Source organism: Bos indicus, chromosome 2 (genome assembly GCF_029378745.1).
Source record: "Bos indicus isolate NIAB-ARS_2022 breed Sahiwal x Tharparkar chromosome 2, NIAB-ARS_B.indTharparkar_mat_pri_1.0, whole genome shotgun sequence".
NCBI lineage: Eukaryota > Metazoa > Chordata > Mammalia > Artiodactyla > Bovidae > Bos > Bos indicus.
This window is the reverse complement of record NC_091761.1, coordinates 36,036,630-36,053,174: the sequence shown is the minus strand read 5'-3', so window position 1 is coordinate 36,053,174 and position 16,545 is coordinate 36,036,630. Positions and strand designations below refer to the sequence as shown.

The window sequence follows — 16,545 nt, the reverse complement described above, 5'->3', positions numbered from 1 at the left end:
GCCTGCCCAAACCAGCCCACCCAGCCACTACCCACTGGGTGGGTGGGGTGGAGGGTGCTGCTTCTGATTGAAGGAAGAAACAAGGAAGAAATGGGCATAGGGCCTCAGGCATCACAGGGAGTGCTCAGTAAGAGGCAGGATGACTTGGGGCTGGCACCTTTTTTTCCATTGAGGGGCTCAATGTGGAAGAGAAAGGAGCACTTGGAACATTTGTGCTGTTGCAAAGCAGAGATGTGTCTTAAGGAAGCAGAGCAATTGGCTTGGTGAGAGCGGTGAAGTATACTGCATAAGCACATTTGAGAAGAGACCCAGTTGAGAACATTCACTACGAGTCTATAGCCTTCCAGTCCCTTTCATGGACTGGTGCTTTGGGAGGTGGCCTTGGCTTTCACTGAGGGGCCCTACCTGAAACCACCTTGGGAAAGTGGGATTGTGTTGGCACAGAAAGGCAGCGGAAGACTCTGCCCAGTGCTTCCTCCAGGCATCCCTTCTAAATCTAGTAAATACCTTTTCGCAGAGGATCTGGTAGTCTTGTACTCTTTGACTAGATGTGTATACCTTTCTTCCTTTTCACTCTGGCTGCCAGGAAACTCAAAACCATTGACTTTCAACTATAGGGATGACAGAGGCCTTTTGGCTTGCAGAGCTACATCCTATGCTCTCCTTTTCTCTTCATAGTTAACGTCCCAAGCTCTGATTTTTACATTTGTTTTGTTGTGTTTCTGGTAAGTTGTTTCAAACCTTTGTAAAAATAAAGGTTGGTAAAGCAAACAGAGACAGACAGAAGAATCACTGGGAGAGTGAAAGTTGAGAGAAACAAAATCTTCTCTATAAAACTGAGTTAAACATTAGGATGAAAATCATGCATATAGCAAGAAGAGAAGTTCCTTTGGTTATTTCTTAGGCAAGGAGGCTAGGAATAATACACATAATTATTCTGCATATGTCAAAGCAACGTGTAACAAAGTGGATATGATGAGACTGCTGGCTAGATATCCGTGAACAAAGTAAAAAATATGAGTTCTCAAGACAACAATGGACATGGGAGAGATGGCTATACAGATGATTGCAAATCCACAATCTTGTGTGTGCAGAATACTTGACCAAGGCGGGTAAAAGAAGACACTATTAGGAAATATATTACACTTCATTGTTTACCACAAACCAAAACAAGATGATACTTTCTTGTTACACATCCCAAGACTTTCAGAGCAGGAGTGACGAAAAGTCCACTCTTCGGACATCTGCTCCCAGTCTCACTCTGCAAGGCCAGAGCTACAACAGACTTCGTTTGTCTGCCTGACAATTTCATCTGTCAGAAGGCAGAGGAACTAGGGAGGAAATGGCTGCTTTGGAGTAAATTCTTATCAGTGAAAAAGGAACTAACTGGTTGGTGATGTGAAAATGACAAGAATCTCAGGAGAGCACATTTATGTACTCACAGAACTCCCAAAGCTCTTTATTTAGATCACACTTTGGTTACTCCTCCTTGAAACAGTGTCACTTACGTACCGTCTCTCTACAGGAATGTCCCTTGGGGACTGGGACAACATCGTGTCATCTTTGTGTCTTCTGATGTCTGGTGCAGTACTTTTTAATGCAAGAAATTAATCAAATGCACTGAATTGCAATATAATGAACATAGCTATTTGCATAATTTCAGGATAACCTGACAAGATTCTTTTGAAACTTTTCCCCCTGATTATAGAATGTTTTTATTGTAGACAACTAGAATAATTTGGAAAAGTATGAGAAAATACAAACTTTCCCTTATTTTTTCATCCATATGTAAGTACTTGGAAGTACCTTCATCTTTTGTAAATACTGCTTCAAAATTAAGATCATACTGTATCTACAGTTCTATGCCTGAATTCTATTTACCTTATATTCTTTTTAAAAAAAAACCTTTTAAAAAAGTATTATTTTTGACTGTGTTGGCTCTTCATTGCTTTCTTGCTGGCTATCTCTAGTCACAGCGAGCAGGGACTACTCTTCGTTGGAGGGCGTGGGCTTCTCATTATGGTGGCTTCTCTTGTTGCAGAGCATCGGCTCTAGGGTGTGTGGGCTTACGTATGTAGCGCACAGGCTCAGTAGTTGTGATTCATGGGCTTAGTTGCTCCACAGGCATGTGGAATCTTCCTGGAATGGAATCTTCCTGGACCAGGGATTGAACCTGTGTCCCCTGCATTGGCAGGTGGATTTTTATTCACTGCACCCCCAGGGATGCTCTTTATATTCTGCATTTCATGCCGTGAAAATGTTTTCATTTAAAAATGACTATAGCATGTCTTTATTAGAATCAATCGTCGTGACAAAAACAAAACAATACCCACAGGGTTTTTAATTGGCTGTAAGCTTTAAGAACTGAGATGTCAAGAAGGAAATGATTTCATCTGCAACAGAGGGACAGGGTTTTCCTGGGGTTCTGGATTGTATCCCGAGTCACTGTGGTCCATCTGGAGGGTGAGCTGCCGGTGTGGAGTGTGGAGCCAGAGCTAATGAGGGACAGTTAAAGCTGCAAGGAGTGTTTAACCCAGAGATCTGCGGAGCCAGAGTTGTCCATATTTGAGGGATGACTGACTTGTCTCATTTTTTAAGAAGATTTTTAAAGCAAATGCCATACATTAAAATAGACTTTTTTGGGTGTACAGCACTATGAATTTTAGCACACACATAGATTTGGGTAACCACCACCATCAGGACAAAAATAGGTTCTTCCTCCCCCAAACTCTCCTGTGCTATCCCTTCGTGGTCACAGCCTCCTGTGTCCACTAACTCTGGCAATCACTGACACACCCTCTGTCACTATGCTTCTGTTTTTTCAGAAATGGGAATGACGGACTTAACTCTGTGGCATCTCAGTTGGCAGAACTAAGGCTGATTGATAGGTAGAAATTAACAGATGCAAACTTGACTTTTTAAGCAAGTTTGAGAGCTGGTCCAAAAAGATACAGGAAGCCAAGAAAGGTGGGAAGTGCCCCGTACCTGTAAGTATTCAAGCAGAAGTGACTTCAGGAATCCTAGAGGGTAGGAGACACCTGTAGTCTCCTTTATGTATTTTGTGTAAATGAGCAGTGGAATAACCTAGATCAAATCTCAAAACACAATAATAATAATAAAATGGAGCAATAGCATTAGAGCTTGTATTTAATCCAAAGCCACCTGTTTTCAATTCTGAGCAGCCCACAGACCTGCCAGCACTTTCTTGCACTTGGAGTCATAAGGTCTGGCAAGGTTTTTGGCTCCCTCCCTGACTCCAGCTTCCTTGAATCTTAAAAGTCACATAAGTTTACTTGCCAGTCTCAGCAACAATGCTCTCAGAAGGGAGCTGCCAGCATTGGGCAACACTTCTTACCATTAACTCCCAGTTCAAGAACCCTGTAATCCCCAGCGGTGTGCACACCTCAATTTCCACCAGCAGCGCCCTCTCCGATGCCAGGGCCTCCCGCCTTAGGATCTCACATACGCAGATAAAGAGAGACAAAGTCCTCCCTCTAGTGGCTTCAGTGGGAACACTCCCAGGTCCTGTTAAGATCCAGAGCATCAAGATGGGAGACAATCTGGAGCCATTCCACAGGACTCAAATTCCATCGCCTGGCCAGGATCACCCACACGAAGGATGGGCGCACAGCACCACCCCCTAGCTGTGTGCTGGACCCCCTGGGCATTGCCCTGCAGCCTGCCCAGCGTGGGCGCCGGTGTCCCCCTACTCCCTTGCTTATCTCATCACATTGCTATTCAAGGGGAAGAAACTGCTCGGCTTTTCTTTAACTCTGGCTCTGAGTTTTCCTTCTTCACCTACTTGTCATCTTCTGAAGCTTTTCGTGCATTGTGGGAGGAGGGTGGTGGTGACTAGTCTGTGATCTTTATCCAAAGGCCCTGGATCTTCTCCTTTTTGGCTATTTCAGTGGAATGAGGCTATTGTGGTCTCATTTGAACATTTTTCAGCCCCTGCTCAGGCTGGGAGGCATGGCCTTTCCGTGTGACTTTTTAAGCAGCATTTATGAAATTTGAGAAGAGGCAGAATGCAGGCTCCAGGGGATATAGCCTGCCCCACTGCCCTTGAAAGGCATGGGAGAAAACGGGGCTTCCATCCACCACTGCTCTCTCATTTTGGCCCACAGAGAGGGAAGGATGCACACCAGGGAGCCGGTGCCAGCTTCCTCCCTGCCTTCCAAGGCAAGAATTCCACCCCGCTGCTCGGACCCTGGCCCCTGATGATGACCCCAGGAACCTGGGGTGAATCCCCAGGGGTGCTGCAGGTCCTCTCTCTACGTGTGAGCGATAGCTCCTTTTTTATTCATCAGCAATCTGGCTTGCTCAGCCCTGTTGCTCAGATAGAAAAGGTGCTCTGAAAAGGCATTTATCAGTTTCTGTATGAATGACAGCCCCTGGGTGTCCCAGGACTCCAGTGACATGAGCCATCTTAAAAGAACAAAAATGAGGTTAACAAAACCTAAGGAGCCCAGTAGTACTTTTTTCCTGCCTCTGGTCGGTGGTCCTATGAAGGAGCATGGGGACCCCAAGGATGCGACAGAACATGAGATTACGCTGCTTACATTCTTGGCAGCTTGCCTTCATCTCAACGAGGCCACACTTTGCTCCTGCCCCGACATCTTACGCTCTGATGCACTGGTTATCATCAGAGAACTTGGCTTCCTTTACTCAAGGAGCCAGAGAGTACTGGGGCTTTCTCGGCTCTGGCAAGTCAAGTGCTCTAAACCTCTTGTATTTAATTCACATATCACATTGCATGGGAGGCAGACAGAAATGGGAGGCTACGGATATTTTTCTTGCCCATTCCTTTCAACAGGACAGAGTCACTGGGCAGCAGAAAAAGAAACCTTTATAACTACACTAAAATATTTCATTTACCTTGGGTAAAAGTCAAGTTCTTATACTAAGAGTCTCTCATAAAGCATGTCAGTGTGGGAAAGAGTGTTGTGTCTTTCCTCCATGAATGTTGCACCAGAGCCTCCTACTGGGCACAGCCAAATGAGGTCACGAACGGAGGCCCAAGTCATCAAGGCAGGGGTGAGACCATCTTGAAACCCTTACCTGTGAACCTGCTTATGAGACAGTGACAGTTTTTATTCTGTCTCCCTTGCTGGGCAATGACAGTACCACCGTCAAAAGGTAGCAGGAAGGAAGGAGGGAGGAGAGGGATATGGTTCTTTGACCTTTAAGGACAGACCAAAGGTGGAATTTGCCGAGAGGAAACGTGGTGAGCTAATGGTTGTCCTTGCGTCCATGAACTGAAATAGCCAAAAATGAGACGGTGGGATGGTTTTTCCAATTCTTTCAAAGGAAATGTATTTTGAATACATACTGAATCTAAAATAATTTGCAACTCAATTTCCAACCAATTCACTGAACTGAAGGAAGAGATCAGAAATGAAATGAAATTCTGATACACATTTAACCTAAAAAGAAACTGACAGGAAAAAATAAAATTTCAGATGTTTTTTATTCAAAGGTTTTCAAAAGAAATAAAACAGAAAAAAGCTAACAATCTGATCAAATGTACAGTTCAAAAATGTCTTTTGGCGTTTAACAACAAGTCCTAGGAAAGAAAACTACAGAGTTATCTTGAACCGGACAAATAAGTTACCACTGGCAAGTTTGTGGCACTAGTAAAACAAAAATAAAAAATTAACTCTCTTGATCATATAGATATCTCTATGAAAATCTTTTTTTTTTCAATCTGTACAAAAGGTCTTTCTTCATAAATTAATTTTTTTATAATTTAATGGCTGTCTACTATGTGATGTTTAACTGATTTTTTTTTTCTTTTTTTATGTACAGAGGTTATGTTTCCCAAATCTTACCCAGACGAGTATGGCACTTAGTTCAGACATTTCTAGCAGCAGATTTTCCCTCCTCTCTAACTGAGCTATCAAATTTCTGTCTTAACTAATGCAAAAATATCAAGTAGTGAGAGACCCAGGTTTATAACGTACTAGGTACAAAGAGGGCGCTGCGTTCGGTCTGGACTTTCACAAAGCAGTAATATTCCAGGGAGCATAGAACCAATAATACCACAACTTTAAAAAAAGGAAACAAAAACAAAAACAAAAACACATTTCTCTTATGACTATGTAATTTTCACTAGAATCTACACTTCTCAGAGCAGCAAGGACTTTTGAAACTATGAAATGTCACTGACATCTATAATCAAATACAAGCATAAATTTTAAGAACTAAAAAATACTCGAAAGAAATAACTGCTTAGGCCTAGCTCCTGAGCTAGGAAGGATTTGGTCTGTGGAAACAGGGAGGGCCAGCAACCTGTCCCAGCACAAAAGAAAATAGACTCTGAGGTAGATAACTGATCACACACAGTTGACCAGACAAGTACACAGTTTTGGAAGACAACTTAATTTACCATTGCTTTTCAAACATATGCAATTGTCTTAATAAAAGAGCTTTAATAACAGTGAATTATCTTCTAGGTACTAAAGTAGAAATAACTGTGTATTTATGAATCAGGAATTTCATAGTTTCAAAATTGGGTTTTCTTTACACTGAACACTTGTAGTGATGATGTAAAGTGTGGCACTGCTTGGATCCAAATCCTCCTTCATGCTTTTTTGTGTGTGTGTCCATACATCAATTAAAATTAGAAAACCTAAATGCAAAGGTACAAAAAAGGCACATTCTCCTAACCGCAAACTGGTCCGGCAAAAATAAAGAGCACAGAAGATGTGATGCTGAGACTAGTTGGAGCTACTGGTTACTGGCTCTTCGGTCTTTGGTGAAGTTACCTTTAAAAGTGCCAAGTAATTTTTATTTCTCAAATTTACATAATAGAGAGAGCTAGTAGCCAATCATTTTGCTTCTATTCATATCTCAGCTTTATGTTTGAAGATAAATCCTTACTTTTAGCTTTTGCCATTTAGTTGCAATAGCAACATTTTTTTTTCTCGGTTTGCCAGATCTCAGGCGTCATTCTCATTCTAAAGCACTATCATTAGTATAAAGGAAGGACAAAACATTCGGTGACTCCCCTCCCCCACCCCCCACCCCCTGCCCCAACGCTACCTACACTAAATCTAGAACATCAAGTTAGTTTTTTTTTTTTTTCCTGAAAAAAGGCAAAAAAGACTTTACATTGCATCATACAGCAGATATCCTAAATCAGTCAAACTATCAGAGGAAACTGTTGGCGTACAGCCTTACAAACAATTCACCCTATTAAAAGTTCCCCAGTCAGAAAATGTGTTTCACACAAAACAGTTTTCCCTTCTTGCATTTCACTACCTTACACATTATGTGAAAAATCATTAAAAACACCTACTACATATTTAAAAAAGCCAAAATTTCAGCAACTTTTATTGACTACCTTTTAAAAGCCCTATGCTGCTGTTTTACAAGGCATAATAGACCAGCCCATTTGGTCAAAGCATTCTACATCATTAGTTTGAACTAACTTTTACTGAAACAGCTACAGCATCAAAAGAGTTAAGGCAAATTGGAATTCATAGAAAAGGATAAGACACTTCACACGACGTGGAAAGGAAAACGGAAAAAGCTAAGAAGAGAGACACTGGCGGTCACACTCTCACTGCAAGCACAGAACACCAGGGGTGAAGTCGGACTATTTAAACGTCAGAAAGCCCATTTCATACAGCGGGAAAAACACAACGAAACACAAGATGAACAAAACCACAAGAATCCGGTCATGCACTTGAGTAAGTCTTCATGGTCTTTGTGCACACCCAGAGAATTGAAGTTTTCTTTTTTTTTTTCCCTTTTTTCTTTTTTTTTTCTTTTTTTTGCATCATAACATTTGATAAAAATCTTTTTTTTTTTTTTTTTTGCTTATTTTTTTGTTTTTTGTTTTTTACTAAAATAAACCTGTTCAGGGGAACAGCTACTAGATGAATTTAAGGGTTTTATGCACCTTATAGAACTTATAGCAAAAATAGTTTTAGTTGATTTCATTATAAATAACGTTTTCAAGAACCTGTGCAAAACTGTCAATAATTTCCTAAAGCACAATTGATCAGAAAAATCCATGATTGTTCAGCCTTCACAACCTTCTTCATGTAAGAACACCCTTCTGTACATCTGGAAGAGAAAAATATAAAAAAACAAATGCTCTTGTAACTGTTGGTGTAACAGACCACAGAGCTTTGTCATTTCTTTCTTGCTTTAAAGACATATATGTTTGAGAAAGGATCTGCTCATCACTGGTGGTAGGTCAGTAAATGCAAGTTCTGGAACTGAGGGTCGCTTTCTATGTCCCGAGTCCACCTTTCAAATCTCAGACCTGCAACATACTTCACCAGGGCAATCTAGAAACCCAAGTGTTCTATGTTCCACACAGTTGTTCAATGTAACCTGCATGGCAGAGTGCAAGTTTTGAGATACGTGGTTCAAGTGAGAGTAAGGAAAGCAATCTATCAATCTAAGGATGCTCACATTTGATTCTGTCAAGATACTGCTAGTCTTGTAATGCTAGACTAAGCAAAATCTCACACTGTTTTTCCTTCAGTCTGTGAGCATTAAAATAATATAAATATAGGATATATATATATATATATATATAGGTATATACTCTCTCACACACACATATCTATCTATCTATATATATAAAAATGTAGGACAAATTTGGTACCTGGTATTCTCTGATTATGTTACTGATTCTGGAGGCAGATAGGGAGGGAGAGACAGCAAACATACATTTGATGTCAATATAAGGCACTGTGTTCTTTTTGGACAGAATACTTAATTTACAAGACCACAAAATCCCTGATTTTAAGATTTCAGCAACACTGGATTCCCTTGCCATGATTGAAGCAGCGTGACCAGACCTGAGTTGTTCTAAGTACCATTCTGAGAAAATCATCACAGCCTTTCCTTGACTTGAGCCCTACAGTGATAGAGATGGTTCCCTCATACCTCACAGTTACTTATTGGGTTGAAAGGTATATGGAGAATGGTCATTAGACGTCTCCACAGTCACCTGCTGCTGACCACTCGCCTCCTACAACAAAGCAGAACAGATGAGACATGTGAGCAATGAAATCCAAACTCTACTACCCAGATTGGACTGAGTCCCACATCGTAAAGACAAGCACTGCTTACAAGTGATTTTCTTAATGTCATATAGAGCCTTCAAGGTTAATTACTTCCCTAAGGAGTTTAAATGTCTGATAGACCCAAAGAACCTCTTCCAACTTGTAGTTGTCATCTCTTCACATCAAACTACAATTCATTAAACAAATTTCTCATCCTTTGGGGCAGATATGACTTGGACCTCAGTAATTTCAGATTTTACAATCTGAAATATACTATGCATATGCTGTGTATCACCGATGATACTCAGTGGGGTCTCAGACTGTACCTTATGATCAAACACATTAACAGGTCTGTGCTGAAAAGTATGAAGATACAGTGTAAATGGGGCAAAGACCTCGTCTTGTGTCAGTTCAGCTGGGCTTCTGCCACAGGTCAGGTTTTTGCTGAAGTAGTTACAAAGAAAATTCTTAAGATTTGTTTGTTTCAGCACTGCAGATACGGATTGTGGGTTCCAGTAACTGTGGTTGCCAATAAGTGCACAAATTTAAATCATTTAGAGGCAAATAAAACAAAACAAAACAAAAAACCCTACCTCCCCTGTAATTCAGCCACAATCCTAGGGCTGTTCTTGGAATTGGAACCTATGGGATGTAACTAGCTGATGGGATCGACTGGGTAGATAAATTTGCTTAGAATTTCAAGGATATTTTGCAGGAAAACACTGTTTTCTGCCCAACTTGAATTCAAATGTCAGATTTCTTCCATATTAATATCATACTAGTCTCTTCCGTAACAAGAACTAAGAGTTATTTAGCTCTATTAAGTCTTCTACAAAAACAGGTATGATTTTTTATCCCTGTTAAATTCTGAAATATTTTTTCCAAGTATTTAATTATAACAGATTTTTATAATGATTATTATTGATATAATCTTTGGTACCAGGACCGCAATCTCCAGCTTTACCTTAATTTGCCTGGAAGTATCATTTTATAGGAGACAGGATAGAGACTTGAGGGGGTAATGAAATGTGCTACAAGCTTAGAAAATATTAAAATATTTCAGGGAGCCCTGGGGGTGTGGCTTGGATATTGCTATGTTAAGCTGTATGCAGAGAATTATATTTCATAGTTGAAAACAACTCTAAGCATACACTCCCTCTAAACTCAGTTCTTTATGTACATGTTTCACTTTTGATTTGATTCTTCCTTGAGTTCTGATTTACCCACTTTTGAAACTACTCATTGCCATGATGGCCACTGGATGGTGTGTACCAACCTCCACAGGAACTGCCGCCGTCTGCACGTGTGTGTACTGTGGCAAGTAGGCCCCTTGCATAGCTGACGTGGCAGGCATGTACTGAAAAGAAGAATACGGTCAGGGTGGCCAATGACAAGCCATGGGTGCAGATCATTACAGTTTCTCATCCTCAATAATTCAATATCACTAATGTGCTATTTTAATCTAGAAAAATTTCTCCCTCAAAAAACCTCATTCATTTCCAGCAGCTGCCTGAATTAGAATTGTTCCCATAAGTGGAGACCCAAGAAGTAAATGCCTTAGATCTTCAGCAGGTCACTGAAAAATGGGAAAAACATGGAAAATGGACCCTTGCTTTCCTGATGCTGAAAATTATCCTTCTCCAAAGGCAGGAGAGATTTCTCATTCGATGTATGTGGCCCTGGTTTAGCCTTGACGAGCTGCTGCTGTTTGCTGTGAACGTAAGCAAAGAAAATACTACCCTTTGTTCTATTAAGTCACCACAGATATGGTCTCAATTAAAAGCCTTTGGTCATCTTACCATCTAAATGCTACACATATCAAACCTGGAAATTAGTCTGATATCAGCTCAACTCCATACCCAAATGCAACCCTGGACTTGGGGAAAAAGTCAATACTACGATTGTGATTCAGTGCCCCTAAAAACCATACAATTGGAAGTAAGTGGGGAAAAATCCCCTGCCTTTATTACCATGTATCACCTTCATCTTTGGCTTTATGAGACCAGGTCTGCCAGTGTGAATGAATGATACCAGTTATTAGGGCTACAAGTGGTCTTGTTTGGATGCTATATTCTGATACAGGAGAGACAGCCAGTCAGAGGACAGACTTTTAGCTCATCAATTAATCAAGAAATCTCTGAGTATTTACTATGTGGAAGGCAATGTGGGAGGTGAGAGGGGATCAGATATAATCTCTGACATTATAGAGCCTATAACTGATAAGGAAAACCGGGCTGCACGAATTTAGCCTCCTCTGTAAGCTAAGACACATGATATTAATTTGCCACCTACTGTTCCGGTGCTGCCAAGTGACAGATGACTCATTTGCTGGGCCAGAGGGCTGATCATAGACGCAGGCTGTAGTGACATGGTGTGCTCCATGGAGGGAGTTAACACAGCACCCTGGGGAGTCAGACAGAGCAAGTGAGACACACTGAGGGAGGAGCGGAATTCTGGAACCACCTTTTCCATAGGAAATGGCTTAGCCTGCTGCAGAACATGAAGCAAAAATAACCTCCCTTCAAACTTGTAAACTGTGTCATCTGCGATTTCTTAAAAATCGTCTAGATTGTGCTAAGACTTGTAAAATCTTTGTTCAGCTGTGAGACCTAGCTCTCTGACCAGGGGTCAAACCCAGGTCCCCTGCACTGGGAGCATGGAGTCTCAGCCACTGGACCACCAGGTAAGTCTCCCTGAGACTTTTCTAAAGAGCACTCACTTCATAGAAATCCCTCTCTATTAAATACCTCTCCCTTCCTCTTCACTTAACTGTAAAGCAAGCTAGTTCACGGGACTATGTGCTGTGACAGGAAACACAAACTACCTTGGGCTGGCAGGGTTACAAAATACTTAATTCATTTTTAAAGTAAATGACAGTTGATGTTTTATGCAGTCACAACACAATATACTATACTGCATATTATAAATACAGCATCTTATTTAAAAATGTTAAAAAAATAGTCATTTGATTCAAGGTCAGGCTTTTAGGGTCAAGATCACAGTCTTCATTCACTCAGTGTTTCTCAGAACTTGCAACTGTAACTTGGTGCCAGGGGAGGGAAGCAGATTCAGATATAATTAATAATCTAATTTCAGAATCTTTGACTTCATTGGAAAAAATTCTGGTCTTCAAAAACAAAATTAAACATAGCTGTAAAGCAATTACCTTCCAATTAAAAATAAATAAATTAATTAAATTAAATTAAATATAGTTAAAAACACAGAGGAGGGGTGAAAAAAAATCACTCATATAACCCAGCCTGTCTCTAATACATGGCTGTTAGCAGTGTCTGGGTAGCACTGCATGGATTCTGGTTTCCACATATTTTTACAGAGTTGCAACCAGGTTCATATAAAATACGAAACTACTTCATATTCTGGGTTTTGCTTTTTAACTTAACATTCCATTATTAATATTTACCTAACTTACTGCCTTGCTCTCATTATCATTTTTAATGATTACTTAATGGCACCCTAATTGTATATGATATTCAATTAGTTCTATTTCTGGATTTTTGCATCTTCTCTAATTTATCCTATTGTAATATTCTTACAGATTATCGCATTCCTCTCACTTCTGCAATCATCCAATTACCTGAGGATGCAATTACTCTGATACATCATACAATTATTAATGTTAGGTTTTTGGTATCACTGCGACTGACTCATTATCCCTTAAAAACAGTTATTTATTGATAGTTAGATACACAATTGAGGGTAAAAGCTGATGTGCAGGAACTTTAGTGCTAGTCTCAGGCAGTCTAAATCTGGGTGCAGAAAAGGAACGACTTCTCAGGCGGGTCCTTCTGCACACACTACTGCTGTCTCAGCACACACTACAGCAGTCTCAATGGTGTTCAACTAAGAGATGTGCTACCTGTCTCTAATAGGTAAGCCCTCCTCCCTCCAGGAGAAGATTACCAAAGGATGAAGATTCATGTCAGAGATAGTAGTTGTGTGAAAGTCGTTCAGTCGTGTCCGACTCTTTGTGACCCCAAGGACTACAGTCCATGGAACTCTCCAGGCCAGAAAACGAGTGGGTAGCCTTTCCCTTCTCCAGATCTTCCCAACCCAGGGATCGAACCCAGGTCTCCCGCATTGCAGGCAGATTCTTTACCAGCTGAGCCACATGGGAAGCCCAAGAATACTGGAGTGGGTAGCCTATCCCTTCTCCAGCGGATCCTCCCAACCAAGGAATCAAACCAGAATCTCCTGCATTGTAGGCCAATTCTTTACCAGCTGAGCTACCAGGGAAGCCCATGTCAGAGATCACTTGTTATTAATACATTTCATAAGATTTTTTTCCATTTAAAATTTTTTAATGTGCATCATTCAAAAGTGAGTGGTAACATGTAAATGACTCAGAAGTCTATAAAATTCAGGAGTTTCTTGCTGCTCTTCCTCATTCATCTGTAGGAGTTATTGTCCTAGAAAGCCCCCAAATGAAAAATGAGCCGATTTCTAGCATTCCTGAATAGGACAGCACAGAGTACCTGGGGTGTAGACTGCCATGAGCGTTTGTGTGGCTTAGTGGGTGGATGTGGGTAGATATATGTGTGGGTGTGTAGAAACACATGTGTGCATGTTTATACAGACAATATAACACATATAGATACATCATCAGAGAGCTCCTCTCCTGTGTTATCAACTAAACATGCTTTTTCTCCTTCTTCAAAGTCATCTCAGCAACTTCCTGTTCAGAACATGTCCCTGTTCTGCTGTTTCACATGCCTGGTCTAACACTGTGTAGTGTCCTCTTTCAGAAGCTGTCCTATTCAACACCCATTTATGATAAAAACTCTCCAGAAAGCAGGAATAGAAGGAACATACCTCAACATAATAAAAGCTATATATGACAAACCCACAGCAAACATTATCCTCAATGGTGAAAAATTGAAAGCATTTCCTCTAAAGTCAGGAACAAGACAAGGGTGCCCACTTTCACCATTACTATTCAACATAGTTTTGGAAGTTTTGGCCACAGCAATCAGAGCAGAAAAAGAAATAAAAGGAATCCAAATTGGAAAAGAAGAAGTAAAACTCTCACTATTTGCAGATGACATGATCCTCTACATAGAAAACCCTAAAGACTCCACCAGAAAATTACTAGAACTAATCAATGATTATAGTAAAGTTGCAGGATATAAAATCAACACACAGAAATCCCTTGCATTCCTATACACTAATAATGAGAAAACAGAAAGAGAAATTAAGGAAACAATTCCATTCACCATTGCAATGAAAAGAATAAAATACTTAGGAATATATCTACCTAAAGAAACTAAAGACCTATATATAGAAAACTATAAAACACTGGTGAAAGAAATCAAAGAGGACACTAATAGATGGAGAAATATACCATGTTCATGGATTGGAAGAAACAATATAGTGAAAATGAGTATACTACCCAAAGCAATTTATAGATTCAATGCAATCCCTATCAAGCTACCAACAGTATTCTTCACAGAGCTAGAACAAATAATTTCACAATTTGTATGGAAATACAAAAAACCTCGAATAGCCAAAGTGATCTTGAGAAAGAAAAATGGAACTGGAGGAATCAACCTACCTGACTTCAGGCTCTACTACAAAGCCACAGTTATCAAGACAGTATGCTACTGGCACAAAGACAGAAATATAGATCAATGGAACAAAATAGAAAGCCCAGAGATAAATCCACGCACATATGGACACCTTATCTTTGACAAAGGAGGCAAGAATATACAATGGATTAAAGACAATCTCTTTAACAAGTGGTGCTGGGAAATCTGGTCAACCACTTGTAAAAGAATGAAACTAGAACACTTTCTAACACCATATACAAAAATAAACTCAAAATGGATTAAAGATCTCAACGTAAGACCAGAAACTATAAAACTCCTAGAGGAGAACATAGGCAAAACACTCTCTGACATACATCACAGCAGGATCCTCTATGACCCACCTCCCAGAATATTGGAAATAAAAGCAAAAATAAACAAATGGGACCTAATTAAACTTAAAAGCTTCTGCACATCTAAGGAAACTATTAGCAAGGTGAAAAGACAGCCTTCAGAATGGGAGAAAATAATAGCAAATGAAGCAACCGACAAACAACTAATCTCAAAAATATACAAGCAACTCCTACAGCTCAACTCCAGAAAAATAAATGACCCAATCAAAAAATGGGCCAAAGATCTAAATAGACATTTCTCCAAAGAAGACATACAGATGGCTAACAAACACATGAAAAGATGCTCAACATCACTCATTATCAGAGAAATGCAAATCAAAACCACTATGAGATACCATTTCACACCAGTCAGAATGGCTGCGATCCAAAAGTCTACAAATAATAAATGCTGGAGAGGGTGTGGAGAAAAGGGAACCCTCTTACACTGTTGGTGGGAATGCAAACTAGTACAGCCACTATGGAGAACAGTGTGGAGATGCCTTAAAAAACTGGAAATAGAACTGCCTTATGATCCAGCAATCCCATTGCTGGGCATACACACTGAGGAAACCAGAGGGGAAAGAGACACGTGTACCCCAATGTTCATCACAGCACTGTTTATAATAGCCAGGACATGTAAGCAACCTAGATGTCCATCAGCAGATGAATGGATAAGAAAGCTGTGGTACATATACACAATGGAGTATTACTCAGCCATTAAAAAGAATACATTTGAATCAGTTCTAATGAGGTGGATGAAACTGGAGCCTATTATACAGAGTGAAGTAAGCCAGAAGGAAAAACACCAATACAGTATACTAACGCATATATATGGAATTTAGAAAGATGGTAATGATAACCCTGTATACGAGACAGCAAAAGAGACACTGATGTATAGAACAGGCTTATGGACTCTGTAGGAGAGGCAGAGGGTGGGAAGATTTGGGAGAATGGCATTGAAACATGTGAAATGTCATGTATGAAACGAGATGCCAGTCCAGGTTCAATGCACGATGCTGGATGCTTGGGGCTGGTGCACTGGGACGACCCAGAGGGATGGTATCGGGAGGGAGGAGGGAGGAGGGTTCAGGATGGGGAACACATGAGAAATAAAAAAAATAAAAAATTAAAAAATTAAAAAAAAAAAAGAAGTTGTCCTAAAGAAATTCCTGTCTCATTTTAAGGCCAAGAACAATGTGCTTTCTCCTATGCAACGGATCTGTTTTATAAGCACTATGAGCTATACTGCTTATTAAGATTCCCATTTTGCATTGGTTATTAGAAAGCTTAGGCTCACTTTGTGGCTGCTTTGCGGTGAGCATCCAGATTATATTAGGCATCCTTAGTCTTTTTTGTGATTTTTGTTTTTTATCTTTATTTTTCAACATTCTAAACTCATGTTCTAATTCAACAAACTGGATTTTATGTATTTTTGAAAAATACATTCCATATACTACCTAATAAGGTGAAGTGTAACTCATTCAATTTAAAAAATGTAATATATATGTAAGTACAGTACATGCCCGTGTCACTAAAGAAATCACATTTGTTATTTACCCTCAGTGGGCATTACTACTTTAGTATTTAAAA

General features: G+C 40.0%; 1 protein-coding gene across 9 annotated transcripts in view; it reads right to left on the bottom strand.

The window, feature by feature from the left end:
* Window positions 1–5,448: 5,448 nt before the first annotated feature.
* RBMS1 (RNA binding motif single stranded interacting protein 1) overlaps window positions 5,449–16,545 on the bottom strand; it is a 220,137-nt gene continuing 209,040 nt past the window's right edge. For all 9 annotated transcript variants that reach the window (XM_019971894.2, XM_019971895.2, XM_070767538.1 and 6 more), the window contains 4 exons: window positions 11,316–11,426; window positions 10,300–10,380; window positions 8,905–8,989; window positions 5,449–8,070 (listed from right to left, as the gene is read on the bottom strand). In XM_019971894.2, the coding sequence (XP_019827453.1) occupies window positions 8,912–8,989; window positions 10,300–10,380; window positions 11,316–11,426 (270 nt within the window). In that variant the 3' untranslated portion in view covers window positions 5,449–8,070; window positions 8,905–8,911. The remainder of the gene's footprint in view (window positions 8,071–8,904; window positions 8,990–10,299; window positions 10,381–11,315; window positions 11,427–16,545) is intronic.